The following is a 20692-nucleotide window of genomic DNA, read 5'->3' as shown; positions in this document are numbered from 1 at the left end:
GCATTTGAGATTGTATGGGAAAAAAATTGTGAAGGCATTTGCATGAAAAATTGACAAATGGGACGATAATGCTTTACAAGAACAGTGGAGGGAAAGAAAAGTATTGGAAACTTATAATACTGGAAAAGATAGTGTGACAGAATACTGAAGATCGATCCAAGAAGTTTGAAATTGAGCTGGGAGAAAAGGAAGGTACCAGATAGATTGAAAATGTGTAGAAGTGAGTTCAATACAATTATGTGCGAGAAAGGCAGCCTTAGCTTTATGTAGATTTAACGGGATTGGAGTGAAAGCCAGAAGAGGGGAAAAAGAGAGAGGACGGATGACAACAGAGTTTAAATGTAAATAGGAAAGAGATTTTTCTTAAATTGTATTATATCTGTAACAATAAGAAGCCGGACAGGTAGAAGATGACTCATATAGGCAAATTTTTTACTGAGATATATAAAGAAGTGAGATCTGTAATACTCAGCATTATATTTCTTGGTAGCGGTAAAGTTGCAGCTGTAGTACTGTGCTTGCACCACTCTGGAAGAAATCTATAGAGAACCCAAAATAGAACAGGAAGGATAATGAGAAGATCTGTAAAATATGACCTGTGAGAAACTGTTGGGACAACTGGGGCAGTTTAGCCTAGAAAAGTCATGAGAGACATGACAAAAATACCAACCTACCTGCTGAATATCAGCTCTCTACTCCACATCATCAAACTATTGTTTCAAAATCTTAACCATACGAGTCATACAAAAAGCAAAAGAGGGTAAACCTGTCCTCTATGTCCAGTAGAAGAAAAAGGAGGGGCAATAGATTGCAGCAATGGAGGTTCAGGGTAGACATTAAGAAAAACTCTCTCATAAGAAAGAAAGCACAGGGCTGCATCAAAGAAGCATGGCCAGCAGGTTGAGGAAAGTGATTCTGCCCCTTCGCTCCACTCTGGTGAGACCCCACCTGGAGTACTGTGTCTAGCTCTGGAGCCCTCAGCACAGGAAAGACATGGACCAGTTGGAGTGGGTCCAGAGAAGGGTCACAAAAATGATCAGAGGGATGGAGCACCTCTCCTATGAAGACAGGCTGAGAGAGTTGGGGTTGTTCAGCCTGGAGTAGAGAAGGCTCCGAGGAGACCTTGTTGCATCCTTTCAGTACTTAAAGGGGGCTTATAAGAAAGATGGAGACAGACTTTTTAGCAGGCCCTGTTGCAATAGGACAAGGGGTAATGGTTTTAAACTACAAGAAGGTAGATTCAGACTAGGTATAAGGAAGAAAATTTTTACAATGAGGGTGGTGAAACACTGGCACAGGTTGCCCAGCGAGGTGGTAGATGCCCCATCTCTGTAACCATTCAAGGTCAGGTTGGACGGGGCTCTGAGCAGCCTGATCTAGTTGAAGATGTCCCTGCTCATTGCAGGGGGGTTGGACTAGATGACCTTTAAAGGTTCCTTCCAATCCAAACATTCTACGATTCTATGATAAGAGTGGATTGACTAAATAGTTGGGGTTCTAGGAAGGGAATGACCAAGAGAGGTTAGCTAATTGAAGTGCTTCCCAACCTCTGTGCATCCAGCAGGAAAGTCCCACTGCAGGAAATCTCTCATCCTCCCCAGACAACCCAATAATTAAAAGCTTGATTGTTAAAATCAGCAAGGACAACAGAACAACCTAATAATGGGACAGACAGACCTAATGTTGCCCACACTAAGTGACTATTGCTCTGACTGTGGAAAATAAAATGAAGACAGATAGCCTCTTGGTCAAAAAACAACCATAATTTCTCTCCATTTCTGTCGAAAGTGCTTATAAAAGTTGTTCATGAAGGAACAAGAACACAAAGAACCTACCATAGAGTGGATAGCCCCACTTATTCAAAACAGTGCTATAATGCACGGATGAATGGCATCATCAAAAGCCACTATTTTCAACAGTTTATGGATTTCAGATGATTTATATATAAACTGTACTGGATTTAACATGACATTTTACATTAAACTCCCATGGTCTAACCCCAACCCTAACTAAACACCACACAGCTGCTTGCTCACTCCCCTGTCCCCAGTGGGATGGGGGAAGAGAATTGGGGGGGTAAAAGTGGCTTGAGATAAGAACAGTTTAAAAGAATAAGAATAAGAATAAGAATAATATTGTAGTGAAAAGGAAAATAACAAAGAGAGAGAAATAAACCCCACGAAAGACAAGTGATGCAAATGAAAACAATTGCTCACCAACAACTGACTGATGCCCAGCCAGTCCCCGAGCAGCGGCCCCCCGCCAACCTTCCCCCAGCTTTATTGCTGAGCATGATGTCATATGGTATGGAATACCCCTTTGGCCAGTTGGGGTCAGCTGTCCCAGCTGTGTCCCCTCCCAGCTTCTTGTGCACCTGCAGCCTACTCACTGGTGGGGCGGTGTGAGGAGCAGAAAAGGCCATGATGCTGTGTAAGCCCTGCTCAGCAATAGCTAAAACATCCCTGTGTTATCAACACTGTTTCCAGCACAAAGCCAAAATACTAGCTACCGTGAAGAAAATTAACTGTACCCTAGCCAAAACCAGCACAAATTCTTATATAACGACTGACTGATTTGTTTCTGTACAAGTATCCTGAGAATACAGCATTTATTAAGTCACATATCCACTATGGAATTATGGAAAGAACCAGGTATAATCTTATGTTATACCAAATCCTATATTTTTACTTTTTCGTAATTTACACACTGTCACTGCGTATTAAAAAAAAAAATCCAGATTTAATCTACATACAATTCTATAAGACTCTTTCATAAGTAGGAAATATTTTGTATTTTTTCTAAAAAAAAGCTGGTAGTTTGTAAGCACTGTGTTCCACTGGAATGATGAACTACAACTTAAAAATGAACAAAAGCTACAGTATCGGACAACATTACATGGAAGCAGCAAAGTGATGGTGTTGGAGGCAGTGAAAAATAATAGGCTGTATTTAAATTCATACCTGTCATTCTCTCCCTTTTTTTTCTCACCTATGCAGGTGGGGAAAAAATCTACCATTGTGGGATTTTAATCTCTGGCTAAACATATGTGGTTTAACTAACTGATTATCTCAGCAACAAGGTATCTTTTTCTGCTATTTTTCGACTACCAATTCTAGCACGTATAGAATTAGTATGACATATATACATACATACATACATACACACATACACACAGAAACACAGTATTTTAACTAATCTGCTCTAGCCCTAAGCCATTCCTCCATCTTATAAAGTCTTGCAGTTGACAGCCATTAAAACCTTCAGGATCCAAAATATATACACTGAAGCAAAATTCAGCTCATCTCTTAAATATTCAAGACTTTATTCTGTGATGTTTTCTGTAGAAGTTTGGCTTTGAAGTCAAACGCTGTTTAACTATACCAGTCCCTGGTTTTCCATAGTTTCCTGCTGACTTTTGAACAGAAAATATGTGAGGGTCTGTTTCTCTTCATTGCTATTCGTTTGTAAGTCCGAAGACTCTTGCAGCCTCTCTCATGCGAAGACCATTTTAAATACAACTTCTGCTGTGCTAACTGGTGCTTGAGATCCACTGAGGCACTTCAGACACTTGAAAATATTCTCCAGCGGCTGCAATGCATTCTGCTCCTTGCTTTTACAAAGGACATCAGAATAATGGAGTATTTTTGCTTTAATAAAGCAAATGCCACAGTCCTCAGCCTGGAGACTTTGTTGAGTATTTACAGACTTCTCTGTAGTAGGAAAATCTCTGGACAACTGCAAGCATCTAAGCCAAAATACCTTGTTGGCAGGTGGCTTGGATAGAAGTCATTATACTCTGCTGAAGATAGCAGGCTATATCACTGCTTTGTCATTAGAAGGAGGAGAAAGCATTCCTTGTTAACTAGTTGCGAAATGCATATCATTTCCATGCTCAAGCAGGTTGAAGTCCTTAATGGGTCTATTCCCAGTTTCCAAGTATAGGTTGCTCTTTCTCGGAATTTTGCCTAAGGTAAGGATGCAATTAGTGTACATTAAACAGCACAGCTATGAACCTTGATGAAGTAAGCTTCTTGTGTATAAACTGTAGAGAAAAGACTCTCTCTAAGGAAAGCGGACACATTAATTCATGTTCAGATTTCAGCCACCTTGGCCTGCCCATGCTAGTCTGCTAGGATCAGTTTAATATGTGTAATGTGGTAAAAGCGCGACAGAGGTTTTATAGGTGCTGATGTCTACATGGAATTAAAGTTTATTTAGTTACAGCTGTGCTCCACTAAAATATTTTAATAATTTTAATGGCTAAACTGAAAAAAGAATAAAAAAAAAGTCGGGGGGATATTTAAAACTTAGGGCCGAAGTATATAGAAGAATCTCCACAGGATACTTGTTCAGCTGCTCACACAGCTCAGAGAGAGACAATACTTTCAGTTTGAGAAAGGAGAGGATTTAAATGTAGCACTTATATGTATTTTTATATATATTTTCTCCATACTTGGAGAACGAATTGTTCCAGTTTGTGAACTGACATTCCGTATAGAAAAAGCCCCACTGCCTATCAGAGGGAACTTTCCTAACAGCTGAGATTTTTTCCCTGTTTGCTGTCTGCTCAATTCAGACCTTGGAATGAGTGTCAAGAGGATTGGGATCATGGTCTCCTGGCTTGTTTGCATGTAACGTTAATTTATGCACCCTGGGACAGGATTCTTATGCATCAGATGTCTATTCAAGCCCAAGCAGCTGTTGCCAAGAGCTCAGTCATTAAAGGCGGTGGCTATACATCCCTGTTGCTTCTGAAGGAATGGCAGGAGGATGATGCCCAGGAGACCGTACTCAGCCTGGTGCAGGATATTTGGTTACATAAAAGAAATTAGATGCATGAACCTTCCCACCCATCACTCTTGCTTCACTGTTCTTTTGAAAGTTGTCTCACTAACAAGGCTTTACAGAAGACCATATGCTCAGCTTCTCCAGTCAAACCTAATTTTTGTTTATTTATTTCAGAGGGTAAAGAAGACATAGCATAGTCCAGCCTTTTGAAGGCCCATTTTGCCCCCACAGCTAGAAGAAGATGCAATTTAGGACACCTTATTCAAGATATCCAATATGTTGACTAAGATGATCAGAGCCGAGATGGCCTGTGACAAAGGACATTTGGATAGACATGAACCCACAACCTTCCCTCTGCCATCATTTCAGCTCTCTCTCTATTAATGAGGTACACAGCATTTCTTAATCTTGCTGTTCAAACAGAAGGAAAAAAAAATACAAAGTATTAAAAAAAATTATGAAGTATTTCCCAAAGCTGGAAATGAATACGCAGCAAGAAAAGTACGCCACCTCCACTTTGAAATTCTGGCACAGCTTAGATAGGTGATAACACTGGTGCAAGAGAGACACTGTTCTTTAATGCTACATGTATATGGAAAAACATCCCTGTAAAAGGTGAATCAAAATGCAGCCAGAGCCAATAGCAAACTCTCAGCATGAAAGCAAAGATGAAATTCACCTTTTTAAATAAAGAAAAAGCAAAGGAATTTACATTTCCAAGTTTACCGGCGATCATCCAGCTGCAGGAAGGTCCATTTCCCTTTCGTCTCTATTCCCAGGCACCCCCCCAAGTTGGGAGGGCTGGACACCCACCTCGGGTACGTCCGTGCCTGCTGTGACTCCTTCACCACACCAGTGCTCGTCTCTTCAGAGCTGGCGTGTGTGGTTGGGTTTATAAAAGAGCTACCTGCTTCCTCTGGCTGCTCGAGTCCTGACACTGGCCAACTGTGCTGCCCAAATAATCTTCTACCAGCGTAGCCCTCCTGCAAATATTTTTCTTAAGAAAATGAGCTGCAAATTTTGGACAGAGTACTGCATTCATCATGGTTTAATCATTTCCCTGGTGTATGCTTTCCATAGTGTGCGTAGTCTTCACAGAATAACTGATAAACAGATAAAATAAAGAATAATGGATAAAAAGATTCAGCTGTGAGATCTAGTTAGTTTGGCTACCTGTTTTCCGTGCTCAGTCACTTCTTTTGGCATGTCTTCTCCTTTTTCCTTGACTTCTCTCTCATTCTTTCTTTTCACATTATCTTTTCTTTCTACTTTTTTTTTTGCATCTCCTCTTCTCCACTTACCAACCCCTTTCCCTTTCACGAAGCTCACGTATTTTTTCATATTGCACCCTGCCTGCTTTGCAGGTGTGCAAAAGATAAGACACTTGAATTAAGGCTCTCAAGCCCCGAGGCCCAATTCTCTTGTAACTCCTCATGGTTTTGGGTGGCCTTGAATGTTTGTGCCCCTTGAGGAAGCTTGATTTTTAAAAACAACGCTCGCAGCGCCCACCACAGCTAATGAAATACACTTTAACGAATCTATCAAGGTTAATGATAGCCAATGGCGTCTCTCCGTTCTAAAAAGCATTGGCTTTATATTATCTTGATCACATTCTCCTCTTCTTCGGGAGTGAGAAGGCCAGAACTTTCATTTCAGCGATGCAGGAGACGCAGCTGCTTGTGGTGAAGATGTGGCTGTGACCCCGGGGATGGCATTAGCCAGGTTCCTCGCTGAGGGCCTGGAGCTCTTGTCACGTGTTTGACTGGGATAGAAACGTTCCGCTGCATTTAGAGGGAGCTGCTGCCCTTAAAACTGTGTCCTTCTATCCGCCTCGTGGCAGAAGAGAATGGCATTTTTACTGAAACACTTATAATTCCGTTTACTAAAAAGCAACTTCATTTTTGTAGTAACACAAGTTTGCAAAGACATTGCTTCGAAACTCCCCCCGAGGCGAAGCGAGGATGTATTTCTGAAAGAAACTCCCCCCTGTCCCCCGACTTCTTTTGACGTCGCTAACCGGCAACCGCCGTCACGCGCGGCGATCTCAGCCCTCCTCCCAAAAGCCGTCCCCGGCACCTTTCCCCTCCCCGCCGCCCCAGGGAGGGGAAGGGGACGGCCGCTCCTGGCTCACCCTCGGGGCCGCTGCCCAGCCCCGGGGGGACCCTTCCAGCCACCGCCCCCGGGGCCCCCCACCCGCCCGGTACCGGCGGCGCGGCGGGCGGGAGCTGTCCGTTCAGCACCGCCGCTTCCCCTCCGCCCTCCCGCCCTTAGTTTTGAACGGGTCAGACCGGGCCGTGAGGGGGGTTTACCGAGGCCGGCGGGAGGTGTGGGCTGAACGGGCGCCCACACCGCTCCGGCACACCTCTGGGGAGGGCTTCGGGGCCGGCTGGCGGGGCTGCTCGGCGGCGGAGGGCCGCGGCGGCGGGGCCGGTACCGGTACCGGTGCCGCTGCAGCACCGCGGAGCCGCTGGGGGGCCGCGGTGGCGCGTCGGCGCAGCAGCCAACCAGGAGGCCGCATGCAAATGAGCGCGGCGTCCCACCGCGGGGGGGCCGGTGGCCGCCCTGTTGCCATGGCGACGCGCGGCGGCCGTGCCCCCGGGCGGCTCCCGGGAAGACCCCACGCGGGGCGGGCAGGCGCGTGACGGCGGAGCCCCGCGCCGGGCGGGCCCGGGCGGCGGCGGCGGAGGTGGCGGGAGGGGGGCGAGGCTGCCGCCGGCCATGCCAGTGCTGGCGCCCGATGCTGAGTCAGAAACAGGTATCCCGAAATCCCCCTCTGAGGCGCGGCCCGCGGAGGCCATGGAGGAGCTGGAGCACACCTGCCCCCAGCCTCGCTTGGTGAGTCGAGCCCGGCCCCGGGCGGGGGATCGGCCCCACCTCGGCCTTCCCGCCCGGGCGCTGCGGGGCCGGGGGCGAGCGCGGGGAGCTGGGGCGGGGAGGCGGGGGGAACCGAAGCGGGGGAGAGGCCCGTCCCTTTGTGTAGCGCCGCGCCTCCGCGGGGGAGGGAAAAGCGGAGGCTGCCGTGGGGGTGGGCCGTCCCCCGCCGCCGGCTGCGGGTCCCGTCCGGGCTAGTGTGGGGACCTCGGGGAGTACCGGGGGAGCCGGGCAGCACTTCTGGTCCCTTCTTTAAAAGGAAAAAAAATTAATAATAATCCCTCCCCCCCCCGGATTAGGGTGCGTTTGAGAGATGCTGTGTCGAGGGTCTGCCGCCTTGGCGAAAGGCGGGCGTGGGGGTGCCGGGGCACACGGCCAGGGTCTCAGCTCAGGTAACGGGGAGCGTGTGACTCGGAGGAGCCGTATCACGATATATATAGAGAGATATATGTAAAAAGCCGCATATCTGCAATGATGAATGCGGAGGAGCAGCGTAGACTCAGAGGAGGCGGCTGCGGGGGGCGATGGCCGATACCGGCCTCCCCCCGGCCCCGGCTGCTGTCACCCTCCCCGGCTGTCACCCCCCTCCCGGTCCCGCTGAGCGCTGCGGGACGGCCCCTCGGCCCGGGCCACTGCACCCAGCAGCGGTGAAGCCCCGCTTTTCTCAACTTCACAGCCCACTGAGGAGTTGCCTGTTCAATTCGGGATGTGTAAGGAAGAGAGTCTTGGAGAGCTGCGGGGTTTTGGGGATGTGGGGGGAGGAGGATGAAAGAGAGCCAAGAGAGTGATAGGTAAAAACTCCTTTCATTTGGTTAAAGGGGAGGGAAGGCTCCTTCAGACTCTGCAGGCAACTTTACAAGGCTGCTGTACCCCAGGAGTTAAGAATCTTGAGAGCTGCCTTTTTTTTCATGTGCTAACTTAAAATAGCTGGAATATTTCCTTGCTATTTTATTTAAACCTTTTATTATTTCTGTCAGGAATGGTCACTCCTTTTCTTAACATGGTACGTGCCATTGGCAAAGTGGCAGAAAAATAATAATAGTAATACCTGTATGCACACACAGAAATGCAGAGAGAGTATCAAGGTGTGAAAGTGCATGATTGATGCAACAGTTTAGTACTGGAAATTAGATCGTTTAACACCAGAATTCAGTCACAGTCTTAATTAAAACATATTTAAACATCAAACTTCAGTAATTAAATTCAACGCTATAGTTGAGACATTGTTCTGATACGACAAGAAATAGCAACAGTCATTGGAGCTGACCTAAATTAATGTTTTCTACTTGCCAGTGTTATAATTAGAATCAACTTTAACGAAGACTTCCATGTGTTCATGGAAGGCTTTTGGAGCTCTTTTAATAGGGAAAGTTAGCTCACGTGTTGTTACCGCAGTGTGTTCGTACAGGCTGTCTAAGATTTCTCTGTCAAAAGCTCAGATATAACAACCCGTTTGAATATATTACTCCATGTAGTCTGACATTTTAAAAGATTTTAAAGAAAGAAGTGACAATATGATGCCAGTGTTTACAGTATCACGCATTCCAGCATAATTTCTGTGGAAATTAAGGTGACAGCTAGAGTACACGAATAAAACAGGAATTCATTATGATGTTTTAGATCTTCCTGAGTACCGGTAAATTAATAATGGACAATGGTGACGTTTTGAATAAAGATTTATGGAAAATGTGTCCTTATAAAGTGATATTTTGTCAGCCAGCAGATCTACATTATCTTCAGGCAAAAAAAATATAAAATTGCCTCTTGAAATATAGCACAATACTTGGTTAGGGCATAAGGAGTGATACAAGCAAGCATAGACAAGTTATGTCTTAAGTGAGAAGAATTCAGAGCTGGTGTCCTGAAGAGTTAAAGTGAATGACCCCTTGACAGATGATCTAATAACATGGATATCAAGTTCCTATCAGATCTTTTTTAAGATCATCAGTGGTTTTTCTGATCCCACTCCTTTGAAGGCAGCACGTACAGTGGTGGGCCAGTAATCAAGTCACTTACTTCATTAATATAAATTAAAGAGGATGTCTCAGTTATCATTTTAGTATCATTTTATTATCTTGGATCTTAGGATGGTACCTCAGGATGGGTTTGGTACCTTGGAATGATATAATTGGTGGCAAGTAAAGTCTGTGATATTTACAGATGACTTTTTAATGCTGTTCATTGGTTATTACACGTCTCTAATTATCTGGGCTTTCAAGTTCTTAAGAAAGGCGCATTTTTAGGAAGCATTTTTTCATTAAGAAAATAAATATTAACTTCAAAATCAGCCCAAATTTTAGACGAAGAAAAGGGGGTAGTTCTTGTCTGAAACAGTTGTTGTCATCCTTTTCATTAAAAAAAAGGAATAATTTATTTAAAGCCTTAAAACTGTGAATATTTTTAATGGATATCTGCCACTAGGTCCTCTGATTTTAGGCTATGGAGTCTGCTAGCTTGGCAGGAAGTGTCACAGTAAGACTAAAGAAAACCCCTGTATCCTTCAAAGAGCAGGAGAACAGGGGACATTGAAGGCAATTCTCAGGTAAGTTTCAGTGTGTATTGAAACCTGATGTTTTCCAGTGCCTAGTACTGTTGTGATATAAATTGCCATTAATTTTTTCCCAAGACACTCTTTGGGTTTTCTTAACCAACTAGAGAATTAATGAGCATTCATGCTTCAGTCAGTTCCCCTGGTCCATCTCTCACTTAATCTTTGCCTTCTTTACATTCTCAACTTCCACGTATCTGAATGCCAGAAAAATCTCTCTCTGAGTGACATGTGTACCTTAGTCTCAATGCACAGTGGAGAAACAAACCAGTTAGAGTCACAGGCTTTATCCATATTGGTGATTTTAGCAGTTTTGTAGTGAAGAAAAAACCCACAAATAACCTTTCTCCAATCCTGGTTTGTCTAGTTTCGCATTTATCCATTTCTCGTCTGAACCAAACTGCTGGGTTTGGCCACTTTCTGACCTACCACTGTCCCATCCATTTTTTTAAGTGAGTGTTGCTTCTCCTACTTGAGCTGTAGGATTCCCATGGTTTGGTCACGGGGGCCTTCATTGTTTTAAATGGGATAAACATTGCTGCTGGTCATATCGTGATGCACATTCAAGGTACGTCAGTCGCCCCGGATAACTTTCAACAAGCTGCAGAGCACTTCTGGGCTGTGGATGTCAGTCTGAGAATCCCAGCCTTAGACTTTGCCTGTGCTACAAGGGCCCATAAGTGAGGCAAGTGGAGATACCAAAGGAGGAAATACCAAAGAGTAAGTACAAAGCCTTGTGTAGCTTAATTTTATAATTTATTTATGTCTCCTGGGATCAAAAGTTTGACTTTGATCCCACAAGACTGTGGTCCCACGTGTAGGCAGCTCCTTGAAGGATCCATGTGCACCTTCAGAATTACCAGTCCTCCCCCTGAAAGAAACAAACAGGCATTTCAACACCCCTTGTTCAGGGAGACAATTCCAGATAGTGTCTTTCACAAAAGAAAACAATGGCAATTTATAAGGACAGTGCTGCAGATAAAGCAAAACCGAATACACATCGAAACTTACTTGAAAACAAACTTCAAAACCTACCACTTGGTCTCATCTTTCCCTTGAATACGCTGAAAGCTTCTTTTCCTTGTATTCCTTGTATATGACGTCTCTGTCATCCAACACAGGCCTTGGTGAGAACATCTGGAGAAGTACTGGTGGGACCTGGGTACTAATGTCTTGTTTTCAAAACTGGCTGAAGCCCTTAGGGTTAGGCCAACTAAAGGAATGCAGGGCAATGAAACGTACGTTCCATTGCAGTATCTGCCTCATTGTGCTTTGAGTCTAATGTGAGATTAAGCCCAAATCAGGAAGACAGGCTCTTCTGCAGCACTTAAAGTTAGGCACAACTTAAGGAACCTTAAGAAACTAGATAGGCAGAAAACCACCTGAATTGCCAAGGTGAGGTACAAGGGAGAAGAAGGAGTAGACAGGTAGGTGGTAGGTTTGGCCTGTACTTGTGGGGACATTGGTGAGTACAGGACCAGGCAGGAATTAATTTAAAGGAAATTTAAAGTAAAGTGAGTCTATCTTCAAGGTGATGTAAAGAAGCAGATAGGTACTTTTTGCTCTGCCTGCTCTGTCCTTGGCAATATGTGACACCAGGAATACTGGGCTGTTGCCGAGATCATGGTTACTTGACATCCGTGCTATTGTCAGATGCCTGTTCTCAGGCAGCTCTAGCTGTGGCCAGATCCCATTTGCTTGTGCAGGAAAGAGCATCAGGGCCCTGTGTGGAACTACCCAACTAGTTTTTTTCTGCTTAGCATCACCATTGCAAGGACAGAGAGACCAACTGGAGACTTAGGACCTATCCATATGGCAGGTAAAACATGTGCTGCCAAGGCACTGTAAGCATCAGGGCCATTTGAGGTTCACCCTGGCAATGCTAGTGACTGCTCCTGGCCTTACTTCTGCTGCCTTAAGATTCAGAGGCTACAGTCTTTTACAATTCAATTGGAATTAGGCACCAAATACCTTGGGGCCACTAAATCTACAATACTTTGGAGAAGAGACTCAGGTGCAACTGAAGATCACAGCTGTCATGTCATTTTAGGTATCAGCTGCTTTAGCCATTTTGATTATTTTATTAGTTTTTTAGAAGAAATAAGAGTACATGAATTCATTTTTTCATTGTTTCAAATAATTCAAGTAAATTTGAAAAACATTTTATTTATTTATTTTATTTTATTGAAGGGTAGAGGAGAAAGTTTTAGTACTTTCATTCACTGGAGCTGTATAATGGTTTAAGGGGGCAGCAGACTCCTCTAGGTGTTTGCCCTGTTACTGCTGTTAAGCAATGAAATGTTAATCACAAAAATTGAAATAGTTGCAAGAAAAGCATTTGCAAACAGTGTTTTGGGAGGGTCTGATGCAACCTCAGGAATTATTTCAGATATTTTATTTCCATGAGCTTCCAGAGATCTTCATATTTATATTTCCTGTATCACTGAAAGGGATATGCAATTTTATCCAGAGGAGCTAATGATGAATTTAGGGGATTTTGTTGTGGTTACAAAGTGTCCCATACATCTCTCTCTCTCTAATGTGATGTTATGACTTAGGGGGTCTGCCATCTGTTTACTTCAAAGTGGGACTAAGCATAAATATATATGTAAAGAGCCTTACATTTGAGGAACCTAAAATGACTTTATTTCACTAAATATCTTTTTGGTCCTTTATAAGTTTGGGTTTGCTCTGGGTTAATTTTCATTTTCATAAATGTTGGCTACTACATAAAAGCACAAACCCGTAAAAACATGCCAAATGTGGTTTGCGCTTGGGGACACGTAGCAATCTTTGCTGCACTTAAAAGAAAAAATAAAATTGCCCCTAGACACCAAAAATCTACTGTGATTTGTCTTTACTACATTAAAGGATATGCAATTGGTATACGTTCTGAAATGCCACAGTCTCTGCAAAAACATGTTGCAATATTTATTTGTGAGATATACAGGACTACAGATACGTTTTTCAGGATTCACAAATGATACATAAACACAGGGAACAAACATTACATTCCATGTATTGTATTCCTTGTTTGCAAATGCATATATGCAATGCTATTTCAGAAGCAGCTTTTATTAGGAGAATATTACCAATTTCTTAAACTGTGCTGTTGTCATTACTATGAAAGTTAGTATCATATCTTTAAAAAGGAGTAGAAAACCACTGTAAATAGTTTCTCTCTTCCCCCTCTTCAAAAACATATACAACATTATAACGTAACATATGTATAAAATATAAAAAGAAACCCAACACGTACATGGATGTGGAGCATAAGACCTCGAGAATTAGGGAACCAAATACGAATTACTTGGGCGAGAAGTATGCGTAGCGTACAACCACACATCCAGGATTGTGCACAGACGCTCAATGCAGCCAGAACTGTCTATCCTAGTATGTGCTTATACCTTTGCTTCCACGTAATCTGCTTTCCTTTCCTACACACACATAAACAGACAGCATAAGGTGAACAAACAGATCTTGTGAAAGGCACTGGATGAATCAGGGATCTGTTAGAGAAGCCCAGTGTACTCCCTATGGGAAAATAGTTCTTCCCAGGATGCATCTGCCTGCCAGCTGGGGAACTGCAGAGACTACGTGCCTCCTGTGCAGGAGGAAGAACGGGTTTGGGTTTTTTTTCTTCAACATAGCTCTATTTTGAGTAATGGTTTATACAAAATGCTGTCCTACATCTGGCATGAAATAATTGATAGACGTTGAGTATTTTTATGTAGAAGCACAAGTGGAGATTGAATACTGGGCCAAATTCACCCAATATCTTAGCTGTAACTCCGTTGACTTCAGTAGATTAACCCTTGCCTGTGTTACAGCTGAAGTTAGGTCCTTTGAGGCATCCACCAGGTGTGTGCACTAATGCACAAGTCAAAAGAAATGGGTCTTAGAAATCCAAAAAATATGAACTGATGTTATCTCCAGTTTCTGCATTGATCAGTAAAACACAGAGAGGCATTAGAGCAGCGGTTACACATTTTTGCTCTGTTGCCCGTGGCCAACCCTCAGCGTTAATCGTGGGCCAGCAAGCACCTGCCATTCGTCTTTGAACTGCAAATGCACTTAGGACAGTTTGGTTCTGCAGTGGCCTTGCAACATCCTCCTTTTGCGATGGTGTCTGCAAGCTGCCGCTTGGTAACCGGTGCCCTGTTGAAGGAGCCACATACTTCTTTATCCTGAAATACTGCATGCCGGGACGTCTGACAGCTTGGCTAAGTCTCTAGCCATCAGGACAGGAGGACATCCAGGCTCACAGGCTGCGCGCCACCTTAGCTGCAGTTTGTCCTTTCAATGAGTCCTACCTGGGTCACTTGTACACAGAGGTCCTTCCAGCTGTGCCAGGGGAGAGGGCTCAGGCGGGTGAGCTGCCAAGCGTCACGTTTCTTTTCCAGATGGTGTTCACGGAGATTGAGGTGCTTCTTTGTCAGTTCTTTCACTTGAGCTGTGCTTGACTTGGGGCCCATCCTACCTCCAGGATGGATTTTATTTTCTAAATAACGTGCTCACGTTCAGTTAGAAGTCATGGCTGTCACGCAGAAATCTTGTCATGAAATTCTTTGGCCTTTTGCAAGTATTGGACTAGATTATATAATAGTTGTTCTAGTTTCATAATCTATGAATCTGTACATATGTTCATCATTGTGCTTCTTGAGAAGGCAGTGGAAGCTGCTTTTTTTTCTCTTGTATCTTCCATTTGTAATTGCATCTTGCACTTGATCGTTACTGACTTAATACTAATGACAAGCAAAGTATATTTGATTGAAGATAAAGCCCAGAAAAAGCAACTGAGCATAAGGCAATTTGAAGTGCTTGCAAACAGACAAACAGATTAATTTTTTTTTAAGTTATTTTTCTTATTAGGTTAGTTTGCCCTATTTTTAGCTTAAATTCACCTCCGTGAGTCAGAAGAACTGTGGGAGAACAGGCTAGATTTTCTTTTGATACATGCATTAATATTGGAACTGTTTGTGAAGAAGTTTACCTGGAGGCACCCACCAGTAACATTCAATTACAACTTAATTGCTCGTTAATTTACCTGTTTGGGTCAAGGTTACTAAAGCTAATACATGAGACAACATAATTTTCATTTTTCACAATGTTCACTCCCTGAACCTCTAAGAGAAGACCTTGGTAGTCCTTAACATAATCTTTCCACTTGCAAAGGGTATTCATACTTCAGAAACTCAGCATGTATTTTTAATTCCTTCTCAAGAGTTTTGATAGTGTTTTTCTCCTAAGTGTTCCTTAAAAACTGATGTCAGTGTTTCCTGCTCTGTAATTATTGTTTGTCAACATCAGGAGCAGGTTCCCAAAATAATCTTTCCTTATATGAGTAGATCTCACCCACGTGATGTGTTCCAGTGAAATCAGTTATCTGTTTTAAATACCGCCTCTGAGATAAAAGGAGATTACAGCATCAGACCTCCCACAGAATTTGCCTGCCGGCTTAATTGTTTTATAAGCACAGGCCCAGCCTGCTTTACCAAGTTTTGCCTCGGTAGCTGTACTGGTTCAAGACCTGAAATTTTCTTAGACCTTTATTGATGGCAAAATCTTTGATGACAAAACAACTATTTGCTCCACCAAGAGAATGTTTTTGTCTGTCATGTAGTGAGGGAGGTGATGTAGCTGCGCAAATAAAAAAAAATAAAAATTAAAAAGAGTATCTCCTTCCATTAGCATATGTTGTATGCAATTCCCCTGCAGCCAGAGTTATAATGGCAGATGCGTGATGGCATAGATGGGTCTACATTTGCCCATTTTCAAAAATATTTCTGTCATTCTTGCTGTTGCTTAAAAAAAGTCAACCAAACAAAAAAACCCCATAAACCAAATAATAACACAATGAATTATTTCCTATTACAGGCTGTAAACAGAAGAGAGGGTGTGGAGGTGCTCGTGCTTTTGACCTGTTATTTCAGTGGTGTGACTCCTGTTCCTCTGCAAATAACTGACCGCTTTCCTTTTAATCCATTGGAAACATAAGCTATGAATGTTTATTTGCTGACTAGCAGCTAAGTTAAATGGCTACGGTAGCCTAAGAGAGTGAGTGTGAAGAGTGATAATAAAAAGGCAGCATCGAGATACACCTAAAAAGAAGCTGCTTCTAGCTGTTGTGTAGGGTTTCTTCGTAAAGTATTCTGACCACAGACCCAGCTCAGGGCTGCCTGCCACACTGTACTCTTCCGTCTGGGCTTCTGTCTTATTAAATATATTTGCAGGTTACAAAGATGTTACTGGGTGCAAATGGAGCTGTGAGGCATTTGCAAGCCCCTTTTACCTACTACCTTCCATCTTTTAATTTCCTGAAATTTATTGAGCATCATTCAGTTATTTTGCAGATTTGTGAGAATGCAAGTAAGACACTGTTTAAACTTGTCATAGAATGAGTCACTTCTGATATGCTAAGATTATTGGATATGATGTTTTCATGTACGTTCATTTTTAGGAACTGAATTTAATTATAATTGAATGCAGTGTTTTCATTCCCAGGGAACAGGACTTCCGTTGTAAGAGTTTTTTTAATGTCTTCTGAAGTAAATATCACTAACAAGTCCTAATATTATAATGACTTATCCATTTATGGCATGTAATAGGCTTTCTCTATACACCAAATATTAATAATACAGTAACAATATGGCATTTGGACTGCTTAAATGAAAGCAAAGTCTCCCCGCTGACACCAGGTATAAGGTGCTTATGTCATTAAAGATAACCATCTATTAAAGCTCTAGAAATTGGAAGAGTTATCAGTTTGAACACTGTATAAATCACCTTGCAGTTAACAGGGAAGGGCAACAAAAATAATCAAAGTTGTGGATCAGCCTCCATACAAGGAACAAATAAACGGGGTAAAGCTCTTCAGCCTGGAAAACGTGACTGAGGGGAGAAAAGAGAGAGGCAGGGAATAGATGACTACGGATGAATTTACTGAAGCTTCCACTACAAGAGTATCAAATAATACAAGGATGAGGCAGGTGCTGAACAAACAGAGGTAATTCATCACCGAACTCATGCGTAGGCTATAGAGCACCCCGCGACAGGATGGTGCAGATCTCAGAAGCTTACCTTGGTCCAAAATACGAGGCTCATTTGAATTGCTTGAGTAATTGGAAAATGTAAATGCCTAGAAAATAACGATGAAGGGAAAAATCTGTCAGAGAAAGACGTAAGTATATTTGCACAAAGTCTTTATCTAAGTATCTGGTTATTGGCAAAACTATAGTGAACTTCTAAAAGTACTTTAATGGATTAACCAATATGAAAAAGTGGCTATAGAAACTACTTGCTCTCTTCTCCCAATTCTAGTTACTACTGACAAGAAACTGGAAAGAATACAAGTAATTATATACAAACTGAAAGAGTTTGATAATTTATTTCTGGTTTTTAATCATCTCTTGAAATATTTTATGTGCGCTCTAATATACAAACCAAATGGTCTCATCTTATGTCACTCATAAGATGTTTTTGTTAAGCTCAGCAATGTTTTTTCTACAAAAATAAAATGAAATCATATTGGATACCAGTTGGGAAGCTATTGCTGTATTTCACTTGATCTGTCAGCACATGGTATTTATGCATTTCTCTGTGTAGCTTCTTTTTGATAGAATATTGCTGATTTCAATCTATTGTATTTAATGTATTTTCATATCCAGTGACTGAGAGGTCACAGAGTAACGGGGATATTGACAAGTCTGGTTCTAAGCCCTCAGCCATAAAGCAAGCTTTAATGATGAGTGTTCACAAAAGCTGGACCGATGGGAAGCTAATAGAGGTGGTTTTCCATTGAGCAGAGACCGAAAGAAAAATCTTGGTGTTGCAAAGGCACTTACATGGATAAAAAGCACCACTGTGTTTGCCTGGGGGGAAAAAAATCTCTTGCTGCAAACCAGGCCTATTTTCTTCAAATAATCTCCAAGGAAACAGCCTCTGCCAAGCGAGGATCTGATTACCAGTTGCAGGCCTCAGACCATAGCCATTATTGTTTTAACTTTTCTGCCTTCCTCTTTATCTCAGCGGGAAGCAGGCTCTATGGGCTGCCGTGAAACTTGACCTTGCTTGGAGATAAAAAGACAGGTTAGCACACAGCGATAGCAAAGCCAGAAGCAAAAAGACAGTATTTAGAAAATAAAGGCAGAAGCTGGCACAGTATGATTATGTGTAATGTTCTACGCTGTGCGGCGTGGGTGGCCTGATGAACAGTGCCCATCCACAAAACCCAGACAGAAACTTGGACTTGGTCATAGTTTCTCCATTTTTTAACCTTGTCTGTGCAGAGAAGCTGTGATTTTCATCACTGAGATACTAACGTTACCTCAGGTGATTTCCTGCAACTTTGGAGATTAAGAAAAAAAGGAAAGAAAAATGGAAGGAGGAAAAAAAAACAATCTAAATAAAAATTTAGTGCTTTTGGTAAACAAAATGAATAGTAAAGCAGCATAAAGAGTTGGATATGAACCTTAGAGCTCACTTTAAGTCTTTGCTGCTGTTTTACTACTGTCCTCTGAGCTTTCCACACAACAAGCCAGTGATCCCAGAGGTCAGCAGCAATTAGGTATGACATGTCTTAAAAGCGTCTCAGGCATGCTAAAGAGAATAAATGCTCAGTGATTAAGCATTCAGCATCCAAAGGCTGAAAAAAAAGTGTAAAGGGGAAGAGAGATTCTGCCGCAATCAACTATACATGGTGGAACTGATACAACTGTGCATCGCACAAATGGTCACTGTCAAAAACAAACCAAGCCACAGCTTCAAGGCCATGAGGCCCCTCCTAAATCACGGTGGAGGCAAAGTAAGTGATGTTTCAGCTTGTCTCAACCACCACCTCATCTCACAAAAACAAAGCAACCCAAAACTCAGCTTATGGTAGTTTGCTGTTTCTATGATTTCATAAAAATTTCAAGCCAAGAGCAGTAGAAGCATGTTTTTTCACATCAGACCATATGGCAGATAATAAATATCTGAGATTCTGATCACTGATAACTTCCTACATAGGCATGGATAGAAAATGTAATTTCTGTAATCAGGTTTCCTGGCAGATAGTGCCGTATCATTCTTCACACATCCTCACTCTCTCTCTTAGTTCTTTAGGTTATAATTGCTTCATGTACCCTCATGGTGCTCTGATCACAGTTAGAGCATTTTAGTACTATTACAGTACGTGTCAGACCAGAGAAAGGAGTTGCAGCTCAGTTAGCTCTAGTTAGGTGGGACTTCTGGTTGCAATCTTGCCTTTATTTTGAATGGCTCCTCAAAATTATACAAGGTTCTGATTAAAACACAACAAAACAACCTGTAGTTCCACTAATCTGTACTGATGTCTTGTCAGTGGGAGGAACTGGTCGTTGTACACATAGCAGAATACATTTTGCATCTTAGGCCTGTGGACTTATTGGGACCAAAGCAAGGATTAAGGTGCTTGGGCCATCAAACCAGATTTCAGCCTCGGCAAATGTAAAAATTATGTACCTGCACCAACTTCAGAAATGCTTGCGCTTCTCAACAGAGACAAAGAATTAAGTTGCATGATGTGTTTGGAAAACTTTATTTTCCTCATCACTTCTTTACCTCATGTGAATTGTGTATGCTCAGGGGTGACCAAAAGCAAAAATCCCCAGGGAGCAAACCAGCTTTAAGCCTGGTTACAGCATCTTGCCACAGTTAAATGGTTCTTTTTTAACTACTTGATGGAAGAAACGAATTGACTTTCTTTGTGGTTTTTTTCTCCTTCTAGACTCTGACGGCACCTGCTCCATTTGCAGACGAAACAAGCTGTCAGTGCCAAGCCCCCCATGAGAAGCTAACCATTGCACAAGCCCGCCTGGGAACACCAGGTATGTGTTAGAGAGCAACATCAGCAGGACCGTGGGTGCTCCCAAAGCACAGGCTCTCCCTTAAAAATGGCTGTCCGTGGTCACTTGTGCCTTCCACTTGGAAGTAGAAAGGCCAGCCCGGTATCTGGTGCTATGAGGTAATAGGGAAGAAACCAGCAACAAGGGGACCGTTATCTTGTGCTAGAGAAAAAGTTTCAACTTAGAGTTTGGTGTTTTCGTGGATGTCTGCATGTTGGGCAGAAAGAAGGCTTGCCAGCCCACTCCAGACGGCCTTAAAGTTGTGTTGTGCAGTGGCTACCTCCCGAATTCTGTTCCTGTACTGCCTCTGTATGCTGTAAAACCTCTTCTTTCACTGATATTCTTGTTGAGCACATCAGATTTTAGGTGGCCTTAAAGGCGTTTGCCTTTTGAAAAGAAACCATGCCCAATTTTGGAACACTTTATCTGGACAGTTTTTCCAGACCTACCTTTGTGATTGGGCTGGGGAAAGAGGATGATTTGGGATTTGGAATGAAGTCCCAAATACATACTTCAGCCCCCTGTAAATTCCATGAGATTCTTTAAAAAAAGCCTTCATATACTTATTTTACGTATTTAAAATAAGCTTTTAAAGTATGTACACTTCATAGAGGTAAGCCCC

General features: G+C 42.7%; 1 protein-coding gene across 5 annotated transcripts in view; it reads left to right on the top strand.

The window, feature by feature from the left end:
* The window catches only part of PCYT1B (phosphate cytidylyltransferase 1B, choline), a 47568-nt gene that overhangs the window by 5096 nt on the left and 21780 nt on the right, over positions 1-20692 (top strand). For 2 of the 5 annotated variants that reach the window (XM_063343385.1, XM_063343404.1), the window contains exon 2: positions 19953-20052. In XM_063343385.1, the coding sequence (XP_063199455.1) occupies positions 19953-20052 (100 nt within the window). Of the gene's footprint in view, positions 1-7376; positions 7624-19952; positions 20053-20692 lie in introns of those variants that run through there. The other 3 variants (XM_063343423.1, XM_063343394.1, XM_063343412.1) reach the window with 3 other exon arrangements.

The sequence above is a fragment of the Chroicocephalus ridibundus genome, chromosome 1 (genome assembly GCF_963924245.1).
Source record: "Chroicocephalus ridibundus chromosome 1, bChrRid1.1, whole genome shotgun sequence".
Lineage (NCBI taxonomy): Eukaryota > Metazoa > Chordata > Aves > Charadriiformes > Laridae > Chroicocephalus > Chroicocephalus ridibundus.
Note: the sequence above shows the minus strand (reverse complement) of the source record. Positions and strands in the feature narration are given on the sequence as shown.